Source organism: Mixophyes fleayi, chromosome 6, assembly GCF_038048845.1.
Source record: "Mixophyes fleayi isolate aMixFle1 chromosome 6, aMixFle1.hap1, whole genome shotgun sequence".
Lineage (NCBI taxonomy): Eukaryota > Metazoa > Chordata > Amphibia > Anura > Limnodynastidae > Mixophyes > Mixophyes fleayi.
Window position 1 is genome coordinate 218,758,649 of NC_134407.1, and position 13,754 is coordinate 218,772,402.

Here is a 13,754-nt window from a genome sequence, read left to right on the forward strand (position 1 = left end):
ATTCTTTGATGTGAAACAAGACTGGATTTAACTGTAAAACATTTCCCACACTCAGAACATGAAAATAGCTTCTTACCTGTGTGAATTCTCTGATGTGAAACAAGACTGGATTTAATAGTAAAACATTTCCCACATTCAGAACATGGAAATGGTTTATCACCTGTGTGAATTCTTTGATGTTGAACAAGATATGATTTCTTTGTAAAACATTTCCCACACTCAGAACATGGAAATGGTTTCTCGCCTATGTGAATTCTCTGATGTGAAACAAAATGTGATTTCTTTGTAAAACATTTCCCACACTCAGAACATGGAAATGGTTTCTCACCTATGTGAATTCTCAGATGTGAAACAAGACTGGATTTAATAGTAAAACATTTCCCACATTCAGAACATGGAAATGGTTTATCACCTGTGTGAATTCTCTGATGTGAAACAAGATTGGATTTAATAGTAAAACATTTCCCACATTCAGAACATGGAAATGGTTTCTCACCTGTGTGAATTTTTTGATGTTCAAGAATATTTGATATCTGTGTAAAACATTTCCCACACTCAGAACATGGAAATGGTTTATCACCTGTGTGAATTCTTTGATGTTGAACAAGATGTGATTTATTTGTAAAACATTTCCCACACTCAGAACATGGAAATGGTTTCTCACCTGTGTGAATTCTGTGATGTGAAACAAAATGTGATTTCTTTGTAAAACATTTCCCACACTCAGAACATGGAAATGGTTTCTCACCTACGTGAATTCTCTGATGTGAAACAAGACTGGATTTAACTGTAAAACATTTCCCACATTCAGAACATGAAAATAGCTTCTCACCTGTGTGAATTCTCTGATGTGAAACAAGACGGGATTTAATAGTAAAACATTTCCCACATTCAGAACATGGAAATGGTTTATCACCTGTGTGAATTCTCTGATGTGAAACAAGACTGGATTTAATAGTAAAACATTTCCCACATTCAGAACATGGAAATGGTTTCTCACCTGTGTGAATTCTTTGATGTTCAACAAGATATGATTTCTTTGTAAAACATTTCTCACACTCAGAACATGGAAATGGGTTCTCACCTATGTGAATTCTTTGATGTGAAACAAGACTGGATTTAACTGTAAAACATTTCCCACACTCAGAACATGAAAATAGCTTCTTACCTGTGTGAATTCTCTGATGTGAAACAAGACTGGATTTAATAGTAAAACATTTCCCACATTCAGAACATGGAAATGGTTTATCACCTGTGTGAATTCTTTGATGTTGAACAAGATATGATTTCTTTGTAAAACATTTCCCACACTCAGAACATGGAAATGGTTTCTCGCCTATGTGAATTCTCTGATGTGAAACAAAATGTGATTTCTTTGTAAAACATTTCCCACACTCAGAACATGGAAATGGTTTCTCACCTATGTGAATTCTCAGATGTGAAACAAGACTGGATTTAATAGTAAAACATTTCCCACATTCAGAACATGGAAATGGTTTATCACCTGTGTGAATTCTCTGATGTGAAACAAGATTGGATTTAATAGTAAAACATTTCCCACATTCAGAACATGGAAATGGTTTCTCACCTGTGTGAATTTTTTGATGTTCAAGAATATTTGATATCTGTGTAAAACATTTCCCACACTCAGAACATGGAAATGGTTTATCACCTGTGTGAATTCTTTGATGTTGAACAAGATGTGATTTATTTGTAAAACATTTCCCACACTCAGAACATGGAAATGGTTTCTCACCTGTGTGAATTCTGTGATGTGAAACAAAATGTGATTTCTTTGTAAAACATTTCCCACACTCAGAACATGGAAATGGTTTCTCACCTACGTGAATTCTCTGATGTGAAACAAGACTGGATTTAACTGTAAAACATTTCCCACATTCAGAACATGAAAATAGCTTCTCACCTGTGTGAATTCTCTGATGTGAAACAAGACGGGATTTAATAGTAAAACATTTCCCACATTCAGAACATGGAAATGGTTTATCACCTGTGTGAATTCTCTGATGTGAAACAAGACTGGATTTAATAGTAAAACATTTCCCACATTCAGAACATGGAAATGGTTTCTCACCTGTGTGAATTCTTTGATGTTCAACAAGATATGATTTCTTTGTAAAACATTTCTCACACTCAGAACATGGAAATGGGTTCTCACCTATGTGAATTCTTTGATGTGAAACAAGACTGGATTTAACTGTAAAACATTTCCCACACTCAGAACATGAAAATAGCTTCTTACCTGTGTGAATTCTCTGATGTGAAACAAGACTGGATTTAATAGTAAAACATTTCCCACATTCAGAACATGGAAATGGTTTATCACCTGTGTGAATTCTTTGATGTTGAACAAGATATGATTTCTTTGTAAAACATTTCCCACACTCAGAACATGGAAATGGTTTCTCGCCTATGTGAATTCTCTGATGTGAAACAAAATGTGATTTCTTTGTAAAACATTTCCCACACTCAGAACATGGAAATGGTTTCTCACCTATGTGAATTCTCAGATGTGAAACAAGACTGGATTTAATAGTAAAACATTTCCCACATTCAGAACATGGAAATGGTTTATCACCTGTGTGAATTCTCTGATGTGAAACAAGATTGGATTTAATAGTAAAACATTTCCCACATTCAGAACATGGAAATGGTTTCTCACCTGTGTGAATTTTTTGATGTTCAAGAATATTTGATATCTGTGTAAAACATTTCCCACACTCAGAACATGGAAATGGTTTATCACCTGTGTGAATTCTTTGATGTTGAACAAGATGTGATTTATTTGTAAAACATTTCCCACACTCAGAACATGGAAATGGTTTCTCACCTGTGTGAATTCTGTGATGTGAAACAAAATGTGATTTCTTTGTAAAACATTTCCCACACTCAGAACATGGAAATGGTTTCTCACCTACGTGAATTCTCTGATGTGAAACAAGACTGGATTTAACTGTAAAACATTTCCCACATTCAGAACATGAAAATAGCTTCTCACCTGTGTGAATTCTCTGATGTGAAACAAGACGGGATTTAATAGTAAAACATTTCCCACATTCAGAACATGGAAATGGTTTATCACCTGTGTGAATTCTCTGATGTGAAACAAGACTGGATTTAATAGTAAAACATTTCCCACATTCAGAACATGGAAATGGTTTCTCACCTGTGTGAATTCTTTGATGTTCAACAAGATATGATTTCTTTGTAAAACATTTCTCACACTCAGAACATGGAAATGGGTTCTCACCTATGTGAATTCTTTGATGTGAAACAAGACTGGATTTAACTGTAAAACATTTCCCACACTCAGAACATGAAAATAGCTTCTTACCTGTGTGAATTCTCTGATGTGAAACAAGACTGGATTTAATAGTAAAACATTTCCCACATTCAGAACATGGAAATGGTTTATCACCTGTGTGAATTCTTTGATGTTGAACAAGATATGATTTCTTTGTAAAACATTTCCCACACTCAGAACATGGAAATGGTTTCTCGCCTATGTGAATTCTCTGATGTGAAACAAAATGTGATTTCTTTGTAAAACATTTCCCACACTCAGAACATGGAAATGGTTTCTCACCTATGTGAATTCTCAGATGTGAAACAAGACTGGATTTAATAGTAAAACATTTCCCACATTCAGAACATGGAAATGGTTTATCACCTGTGTGAATTCTCTGATGTGAAACAAGATTGGATTTAATAGTAAAACATTTCCCACATTCAGAACATGGAAATGGTTTCTCACCTGTGTGAATTTTTTGATGTTCAAGAATATTTGATATCTGTGTAAAACATTTCCCACACTCAGAACATGGAAATGGTTTATCACCTGTGTGAATTCTTTGATGTTGAACAAGATGTGATTTATTTGTAAAACATTTCCCACACTCAGAACATGGAAATGGTTTCTCACCTGTGTGAATTCTGTGATGTGAAACAAAATGTGATTTCTTTGTAAAACATTTCCCACACTCAGAACATGGAAATGGTTTCTCACCTACGTGAATTCTCTGATGTGAAACAAGACTGGATTTAATAGTAAAACATTTCCCACATTCAGAACATGGAAATGGTTTCTCACCTGTGTGAATTCTTTGATGTTCAACAAGATATGATTTCTTTGTAAAACATTTCTCACACTCAGAACATGGAAATGGGTTCTCACCTATGTGAATTCTTTGATGTGAAACAAGACTGGATTTAACTGTAAAACATTTCCCACACTCAGAACATGGAAATGGTTTCTCACCTGTGTGAATTCTTTGATGTTCAAGAATATGTGATTTCTGTGTAAAACATTTCCCACATTGAGAACATGGAAATACTGTATTGCCTCTATTAGCTGCACTAGGTGTAGCAATATCCGAGTTATTAGGAAAACATGCCTCATGATTAGAGTAATCAGATTGTATATGTGCATTATGAAACAATTGATGTATATTTGGAGTAATGGGTTTTCCTCCTGGAAAATCTTGAATGACGTTGTTATTTTCTATTTTATAACCTGGAGACAAAACGAGATATCCCTCTGAAGTATTCCGGCTTTTGTGTCCATCTGCTGGAAATAAAATAGATTAATGGAAATTAGCTATTGAATATCAAATTTTCACACATTTAGTGAGTTCAAAATGTTCAATTGTTTAATTTCTACTTGCAAACAAGAACACGTTATAGGTAAATGATTATGTCCACGATTTATAAAATAAGCCAGGCAGAGGAAACAAATCTGCAAGTCCAAGAAAAGCTTTTAATCAATAGCCACAAAACTCCCAGGGAAAATCCTTAGCACACTCGCGACTCCAACTCCAATAGCTTTTCGAAGGAAATGATACACACACAGAAGTCTCTCCTGCAGGTCTTTTAAAAAGGGACATTTCCCACACTGGAAAGTCCAGCCCCTAAGGGGATGGAGATGGGAGTAGAGATTTGTCATCCCCTTATGGTTTTCCCCCCTGCTGTTTTGAAGATTAGGAGTTTGACAATTTCAGGGAGAACAACAATTGCTACTCAAACCAATTGCTGATTAACCTAATCCTGGTTAAGGTAGAGAGCCTCCCTGTTTTAACCCCTTTTATGTATTTGTGATGTCAGAGGGGATCCATAGAATGTTGGCTTCCTGTTGTAAGAGGGATGTGGTGCCTTGGTCAGGTACACCATGTTGTAATCAGATATGATGTTCATATGAATACATGTAACCCACCTGGTTTTATTTAAGAATAGTACAGATAAGTTGAATTCCATCTTGATTTTTAGCCACAGTAAGATTGTGCAACAAATGAGGATAATAAAATAAAGCAACCCAATGTTTAATGAAACATAAGCAATCTTTTCATCCTAGGCGTGTCTTTTGTCCCAAATAAGTTATATTTATTTTGTACTTTACTATTGGTATTGCCTAATGGGTTGATGATTAAATTTCGGAAGTGAATGTGTTCATGTTTGGAAAGGCAGACCTCAGCCTTTGGTCTATTCGTGTACGACTCGAGAGAAGAGGAAGGGAGGCTTAGCACTGCCAGATTTGAACACATATCAGTAGGCGTGCCTTTTGTCCCAAATAAGAGACTGGTCTCTCCCCACCCAGTCAAAACCTTGGGTAGATTTGGAGAATCTCTTTCCCCCTCCCAGATCTGCTGTGGGGACCGAGTGCATGGCAACACCCTGCTCCTAGTATGCCCCGTTCAACTAAAGACTCTTTGATGATCTGGAATAAAACCTGCGCTGCTACTCAGGATGTTTTTTTACCAACCTCTAAAAATTATTTTGCTTTCTATAGCTAATTTATCACTGAGCTTCATTATCTCAATGGGTTGCCAATAAAGCCTCTACGGTGGGACATTTACATAATAAGGATGGTCTTATGTCTTATACATAGATTAGATCTCAAATTAACCTTCCAGTGCAAGATTTTTATAACTTTCTTCAACTTAGACATTGGATAAAATCACTTGGCCTTCCCTATTCTTTGTTCACCGAGCCTTCCCTGCGGTTATTGACCAGACTGACTTCTGATCAGAATAAAGCAGGCATTTCGTTTTGATATAAGTTTCTTATATCAGTTCATGAATACCCAAAGTTCCGTTCCCCATTGTTTTGGGAACGAGACTTGGGCCAGGTTTAAACTACAGCTCAATGAGAATCTCTTTTCTAATATATTTATCACATTTCACATCGTTTAAACCACAGTGAGAGGTTTTTTAAATTAACCCACAGGCTCTACTTAACCCCGGCTGATTTACATAAAATGTGGCCTTCTGTTTCAAAATATTGCTGGCGTGGGTGGGGAATTGGGGATATCTTCCACATTTTTAGACTTGCTCAGTAGTTCAAGCTTTGTGGACCACTGTATAGTTGCACTTGTTAATGTTGTCACTCAGCAGGATATACCAATGTTACTAGAAGTGACCCTATTACAGATGTTTCCATCCGGTATTTCTGACTCTGATAAACACGTTAGTGGTCACGTCTTTATTGCTACGCAGACCGTAATTGCACAGGAATGGAAGTCCGATGTAATTCCTTCCATTTAAGGTAGTTTCTAAAGTGCAAGTTAGCCGTGACATGGAAACTCTAGATGCTCCTTATTCTACCTCCATGAGTTCTCCGTACATGCAGTGGCGTAATTGGTTAGTTCTTACCTCTGATATGGGTAGATTCTCACAATATAGGGGCTGCCTAGAATCGGAATCTGTTTCACCGTTGCTTACTTCCTAGATATGTTTCTATCGGTGGTAGGGAGTGGTGTTTACCGAAGTATTAGGTTTTTGTTATGGGTGCCTTAATATATTTGGCATTGTAATGCTGGATGGTATTTTTATATTTGACTGGGCTATTTTTTATTTTCCCATTATCATTTATATATAGCCAACATATTCCGTATCGCTTTACAATTGGGGACAAACATAGTAAACTAATAAACAAACTGGGTAAAAACAGACAAAGAGGTGAGAAGGCCCTGCTCACAAGCTTACCATTAGGTATATTTTTTACCTTTTTCCCCCTCTCCCTTTATGTTTTTTACCTTTCATTTTTCTTCTGTTTTTCAGATTTTCATGTTTTGTATTTGAATAATTGTTGAAAAAGGTAATAAAAACTATTATAAAAAAAAAAAAAAAAAATGACAGATGGGGAAGATGATGGCTCTTAAACCCATCTTGTCACAACGTACAGCACTTACACAGATAAAACATTGGCTTAAAATAAAACACATTACCAAGCTTATTGCATAGACCCAGTCACAGGGACATGCAGATTGCAGTCACATATGACAATGCAGAGTTTGGTGTGCAATATTTCCCAAGCATACACATGGACCAGCCTGTATCGTAGGACACTGAGCCTCATTAGCCAGTGACATTGTCCAACACAATGCTCATACAGACACTGTACACAGACACTGTACTCACACACATACATTGAAGACTTGGAAGCAGAGTAGATGTGGGCTAAATTAACACCACATCCTCTCCATTGGTCTACACTACTCAAACGTCACCAAGTGGACATGTAGGTAGCAAAACAAAAACAGGATTTTTATACTTACGATAAATCCGTTTCTCTGATTCCATCTGGGGGACACTGCTACCATGGGTTGTATGAGGGGAACGAGCCGAAACTGGCTTACGAGCTTGCAACAGTGTGTTCACAACTCTGGGAGAGAATCCTCTAGACCGACAAAGGCTGGCTTTAACAGCCATGCCGTTAAAGTCAGCCGAGGAAAGTCCTGATGTCTGAATGGACCTTGGAGAAGAAGGTCATCTCGCAGTGGTAGACGGACTCCCTTACCTACTGCCATCGAGATAATGTCTGCATACCATACCCTCCGCGGCCAGGCGTGAGCCACCAGTATCACTGGGAGTCCCACTTGCCTTACACGTCTGAGAACATAGTGAATCATGGGAATAGGGGGGGAACATATATCCCAACCGGAAGTCCCAGGGCATTGTCATGACGTCGACGGCTACTGCCAGGGGGTCCCTTGCCCTTGCGCAGAATCTTCCTTCCTGTTCTGGCTCAACGTCATAAGGTCCAGATCTGGGGGACCCCATCTCAGGATCAGCGACTGGAAGACCTCCTGGTGGAGAGACCACTTCCCTGGCATCACTGCATGACAGCTTAGATAATCTGCCTCCCAGTTCTGAATGCCTAGGATGAACACCGCTGAGATTGAATGAACATTCTGTTCCGCCCAGGTGAAGATCTGTGCTGCCATTGTCATTGCTCCTGCACTTCTGGTTCCACTCTGTCTCTTGACATAAGCCACTGCTGTGGCATTGTCGGACTGTAACCTGACCAGAAAACCCTGAAGCATGTTGAAGCCATTAACATGTCCTTCAACTCCAGAATGTTGATCAAAGTTGACCAAAGGCCCTGCAGCTGTAAGTGAAGGGCCACAGCCCCTCCTCTAGCCTCTTAAGCTGGCGTCTGTGGTTACTATGATCCAAGACCATGGGGCAAAGGACCTAACTACCGCTAGATGATCCTGAACCAACCACCACTGTAGAGCCACCCTGGCTTTGGTAGACAAGCGGATCTTCTTGCGTTCCGAATGGAGATGGGAACCTGACCACTCCATTAAGAGGTCCCACTGGAAGCAGTGGTAATGGAACTGACCGTAAGGAATTGTCTCGAAGGTCGACACCATCTTCCCTAGGAGACACATGCATAAGTGAATGGTTGGACTGTGAGTGACCAGAACCTGTGTAGTTACTTCCCGTAATGACCTGGCCTTGTCCTCCACATGAAACACCCTTTGTTTTCTGGTGTCCATGATGAGCCCCAGAAAGGTCATCCGCTGGCAAGGAATCAATTGTGATTTCTTTAGATTTATTAACCATCCATGGTGCTCCAGGATCCTAATTGTATGCATCAGGTGCTGTTGTAATAGATTCGCTGATGTGGCGTTGATGAGGAGGGTGTCTAAGTATGGTATTATTTTGACCCCTCTGGAACTAAGACATGCCGCCATTACTAACATGATTTTTGTGAACACTCTGGGCACTGTGGAAAGGCTGAAGGGGAGTGCCCGAAATTGGAATTAAGCTAAGCCTACCATAAATCTGAGAAGTGACTGATGTCTCTCCCAAATGGGGATGTGAAGGTAAGCGTCCTTTATATCTATTGACACTAAAAATTTGTCTGCTTCCAGTCCATTGATTACTGATCGGAGGGACTCCATGCAAAACTTGTCCACCCTTAGGTGTAGATTTAACATTTTTAAATTTAAAATGGCTTGGAATGATCCATCCAGCTTCGGGACCAGAAACAGATTTGAATAGAACCCCTGTCTTTTCTGGTTGTCTGGTACCGTGCAAATGATTCCTGCAGAAAGCAGAGAAGCGACACAGAGCCGCATCGCCTGTCTCCTTTCTGGATCGTGGGGTAAAGATATTGCAAAGAAGCGACGAGAGGCTGGACTGACAGGTCTATCATATACCCTCATGTCATGGTCCCGCAAATCCAAAGGTCTTGGGAGGACTCCATCCACTGTTCTCTGAACAGACTCAATTGCCCCCAACTCCAGCTGCTGGAAGAAAGGGGTGGATGACAGTCAGGATGTTGGTTCTTCCGTAACTTTTGCGGACGGCCGTCTTATAGAGATGGAAGACCTACCTCTATAAGAGTGTTCCCTGCTACCAGTCGGTCTACCTCTACTCGTCTGACCCCTAGCAAAGGAGCCTCCCCGAAAGGGCTGCCTAAAAGAACCAAATCGAGGAGGTTTTACCTTAGGAACGTTTACTGGAGAAAATTACTTTTGCCACCTGTGGCCTGGCAAATAATATTGTACAATTCGAGCCCAAACAACACTGAGCCTGTATAGGGTAAAGTTTCAAGCAATGTTTTTAGACTCTGTATCTGCGTCCCTGGACCTCCGCCATAGGGTCCTTCTGGCTGCCTCCGCCGAATCCGATATGAAGGACGAAATAGAGGCTGCATTTTGGGCCACCTCATATAAGTATGCAGAGGCTTCCTTTAGATGCAAGGCAAGGGGAAGCAATTCTGAATGCTGCAGACCCTCTGCCAACTGTTCTGCCCAAGCTTTCATCGCTCTGACAACCCACAATGATGAAAACATGGATCTTAAACAGGTGCCTGCCGCTACATGAATTGATTTTAAATGACCCTCGACCCTGCGATCAGTGGCATCCTGCAGGGCTGCTGTTCCTGGCACCGAAAGCGTAGTGTGGCGAGCTAAATGAGCTACCGCAGTGTCAAGGTTTGGGATCTGTTCCCAGCGGGCCAGGTCCTCTTTCTTTAACGAGTACAGGGTAATGAATTTCCTTGATATAGTAAACTTATAGTCCGGTTGTTTCCAAGCTGCTTCTGCGATGTCTGTTAATTCCACTGGCAGTGTAAAACGGATGCCCTGAAATCTAGGGGATTCTTCCGGGTCCGTGGCCTGCGCAGAATCCGAGTCAAAAATAGGCCTCGCCCTCCTCTTCTGAAGACCTCTCAGAATCAGAGAGGGACAGAAGAGGATTTGTAGACGGAAGGCATCTGAACAAGAATTAGGACCAAACTGGTTCTCCCAAGGAAGGGCCTGAGTTCGTGAGAGAGGATTATGAACTTGCCAAAGCCACATCAGATAGCCTGGCGGTCACTGTCATCCCTACTGTGACCGGGAGGGCAGATTCTACCGACGCAGTGGGGAGAACATCAGAAACCGTTGTTAACCCCGTAGTCTTAGTAAGTAGTTGGACCAGTGTAGTAAACGACTGCACCAGAGAAGATGCCCATGCCGAATCCTCTGGTAGTGGAGGTACATTAGACTGGGCCTGTGTAGTGTGTGTCCCCACATCACAGTCAGTACAAAGTACCCACGGGTCCTTTTGTCCAATTGACAACTTAACCTTACATTTTGAACAAGTGAAATATTTTGTAAGTGGTGCTTTCCCGTTATCGGACATATTTTTTTAAAAGGATAGCAACTAATCTATAACCGTAAAAGTTGTATCTTGCAACAGCAATATGAAAACGTATAAGTTGGCTAAGTAGAATACAAAATGTTTTTAAAACTACTATAGAAAGGTATATAATAATGGTACTTAGCCTTCCAGTTAAGCACGATGTGCAGGAGAGGAGTCAGTCTGCAGTGTCCCCTGATGTTAGGCTGAGGAGAGTGTCAGGGTTTCCAAGGTAAGACCACGGAGAGAGGATAAGTGAATGAAGTGGTTTATTAGAAAACACAGATAACACTGGTTCAAGATGCAAGACTGGAAAGGCAGAAGTGAACTACAGTTCATAACAATGGAATAAGCAACAACAGTCAGTGATGCAGGCACAGATAGTGGAACAGATAACAGCAGTCAATGATGCAGGTTGATTGGATGACAGGTGTCGCGTTTACCACGAGTAGTGGAACAGGTCTGCAGAGATGAAGGAAATCCAATACACAGCAGTAATGAACACACAGCAGAAATGAATAACAGTACACCACGGATTACGGAACAGGTATGCAGAGCTGAGGGAAATCCAATATACAGCAATGATGAACTCACAGCAGAGATGAGTAGCGGTTTACCAAGGATAGTGGCACAGGTATGCAGAGATGAGAGGAATCCAGCAAACAGCAGCGATGGACACAGAGCTGAGATGAATAACCAGGAATCAAGGATAGCTTCTCATCAGATAGAGTAACCTGATAATCTTGCAAAGATTGCTTGAAACAGACAAGTTTATATAGGCCAGAAGCAGGTGTAAAGCTCCCAGCAATAATGAGGCAGGTAAGAGCAGTCCAAGTAGCACAGTGGCCCCTTTGGTCAGCAGTGGTACTACAGGCAGGACAAATATATGCAAAAGATCCAACAAGGTACCTGCAGACAGGAGCTGCAGAATGCAAGTCGTGACAGAGAGTCTGCTTTCTTCCTGGGTAATTCTCTTGGCACACAGATGGGGGAGTCCAAGTATGTAGTAGAGGTGGGGGAGCCCTATATGCCTTAGCTCCGCCCCCCGACGTTTCCGCTCCTGCAATCGGTGGCTGTTTTTCCTTTTTATCCTAACAGGTCACCACATTTTATATCTTCTGTTCTCCTCTACTTAAGATCCTGCAGCTTAAAACCAAGATTCCCCCCTCCTTTCTCTAAAGGGGGAACTTGGTACGTCCCCGTAAGAGGTGCCCCCTCATCGCTCAGAGTACCGGCCCTCTATCCCTGTGAAGGCAGCGCCGGTATGTCGGGAGGCTGTCAGTGTGACAGTGGCTTCACTAAGTCGCCTGTCAGCACTGTTAAACACTGCCAGCGCTGTCAGGGAGAGTCATCCGGCTCTCACAAGACAGAGTAGTGCTGCTGCCTAATAGGAGTGTGTTCTAGATCACACTCCTCAGATAAAGATGCAAAAGTAAAAATACTTCCCTAAAAAAATAAAGTAATAAAAAAGTAAATTAAAGTTAAAAAAAACTATCTAGCACAAAAAGTAAGCCAACTCCCTTAATCTAAAATGAGGAGCTACAGGAGGTGGCAGTGGGGAGGGGTCTGTCAGCAGTGATGCATTAAACAAGTTAACTAGCTAAGTGCCAACTCCACGCTGTCCTCGTACAACCCATGGTAGCAGTGTCCTCCAGGTAGCATGAAAGTGAAACAATGAATACAGCGCAGTAGGCAATAGCTGTTCATATGGAGCGCTACGCTCCGTCTCCCATCTTGGTAGTGGTGTCCCCTGTGATTTAGTAAGGACAGGAAGTGGGACAGCCTCCAGCCATCCGCATCGCTCTATGGAGCATGCACAGATAGGAGGTTCAACTCTCAGCTGATTTTCTTTCTGTGACAGTTAAACGGTAAAGAAATAAAAATTACAGCTGCATCCCGTTTGTGTAAACTTACACACACACAGATATAGTTGTATGTATGTATGTATGTATGTATGTATGTATGTATGTATATATATAATTATTTATTTTCGATTTATCTATAATAAGTGACCAAAGGCACAACAGAATAGCAACACAGAATGATGAAGGCACAGAGCGGAGGAGAGCATTAGGACTGAGTAGGAGAATGGAGCAGGGCACAAACTGGCAACAACAGAAAGTGAAAGAAAGCATAAGGGCAGAGCAGGATACAGAGACAGGTCAGAAGATGAAGAGCAACAGCACAAAGCACCAACCAAAGAGATATGAGGGGAGCTATGGTACAATGATGGGTGTGTGATTATAGTTCTGTGAGTGGAAGCAGGCAGTTTGTGTGAATGGTGTTGTGATGGGATGTATGCAGGAAATAACCTGCTTTAGTATTGCAGTGATACACATACTATTATTATTATTATTATTATTAATATTTATTTATAAGGCGCTACAAGGCATCCGCAGCGCCGTACAGAGACAAACAAAATCACAATACAATGGGAGACAGCACAGTACAGTAAACACAGCAACTCAGTACGCTCAATGCACAGCTAGAGAGGGCGGGGAAGGGGGAGGGAGGATCCGAAAACGACGGGGCCCAAGAAGGGGGGCGCGGAAGACAGGGAGACCCCCAGGGGGGAGGAGGGAGCGAAAGTGGATGTGGGGTGGAGGACCTTTGAGGAGGAGGGCTAAGTAGCTGGAGAGCAGAGTTAGAAGTGGTGGAAACAGGAGGAGAGATGGCCCTGCTCAGAGGAGCGTACAATCTAAGGGGAGGGGTGGACAGACAGAGAGACGCAGGGGAGAGAGGGAGAGTAGGGGGACAGAGGCAGAAGATAAGGAGATTACTATGAATAAAACATTCAGAAATTTAACACAAGGAAGATAATGGATA

General features: G+C 41.2%; 2 protein-coding genes across 4 annotated transcripts in view; one reads left to right on the forward strand and one right to left on the reverse strand.

Moving 5' to 3' along the window:
* LOC142159791 (uncharacterized) overlaps positions 1-13,754 on the forward strand; it is a 1,176,369-nt gene that overhangs the window by 98,786 nt on the left and 1,063,829 nt on the right. The window lies entirely within an intron of this gene.
* Positions 1-13,754, reverse strand: part of LOC142159777 (uncharacterized) — a 93,163-nt gene that overhangs the window by 29,886 nt on the left and 49,523 nt on the right. The window contains exons 4-6 of one of the 2 annotated variants that reach the window (XM_075214463.1): positions 2,597-4,024; positions 1,169-1,924; positions 413-1,000 (exon numbers count right to left, since the gene is read on the reverse strand). The exons of the other annotated variant lie outside the window; for it this stretch is intronic. Of the exons in view, the coding sequence (XP_075070564.1) occupies positions 413-1,000; positions 1,169-1,924; positions 2,597-4,024 (2,772 nt within the window). The remainder of the gene's footprint in view (positions 1-412; positions 1,001-1,168; positions 1,925-2,596; positions 4,025-13,754) is intronic. 2 annotated transcript variants of the gene reach the window in all.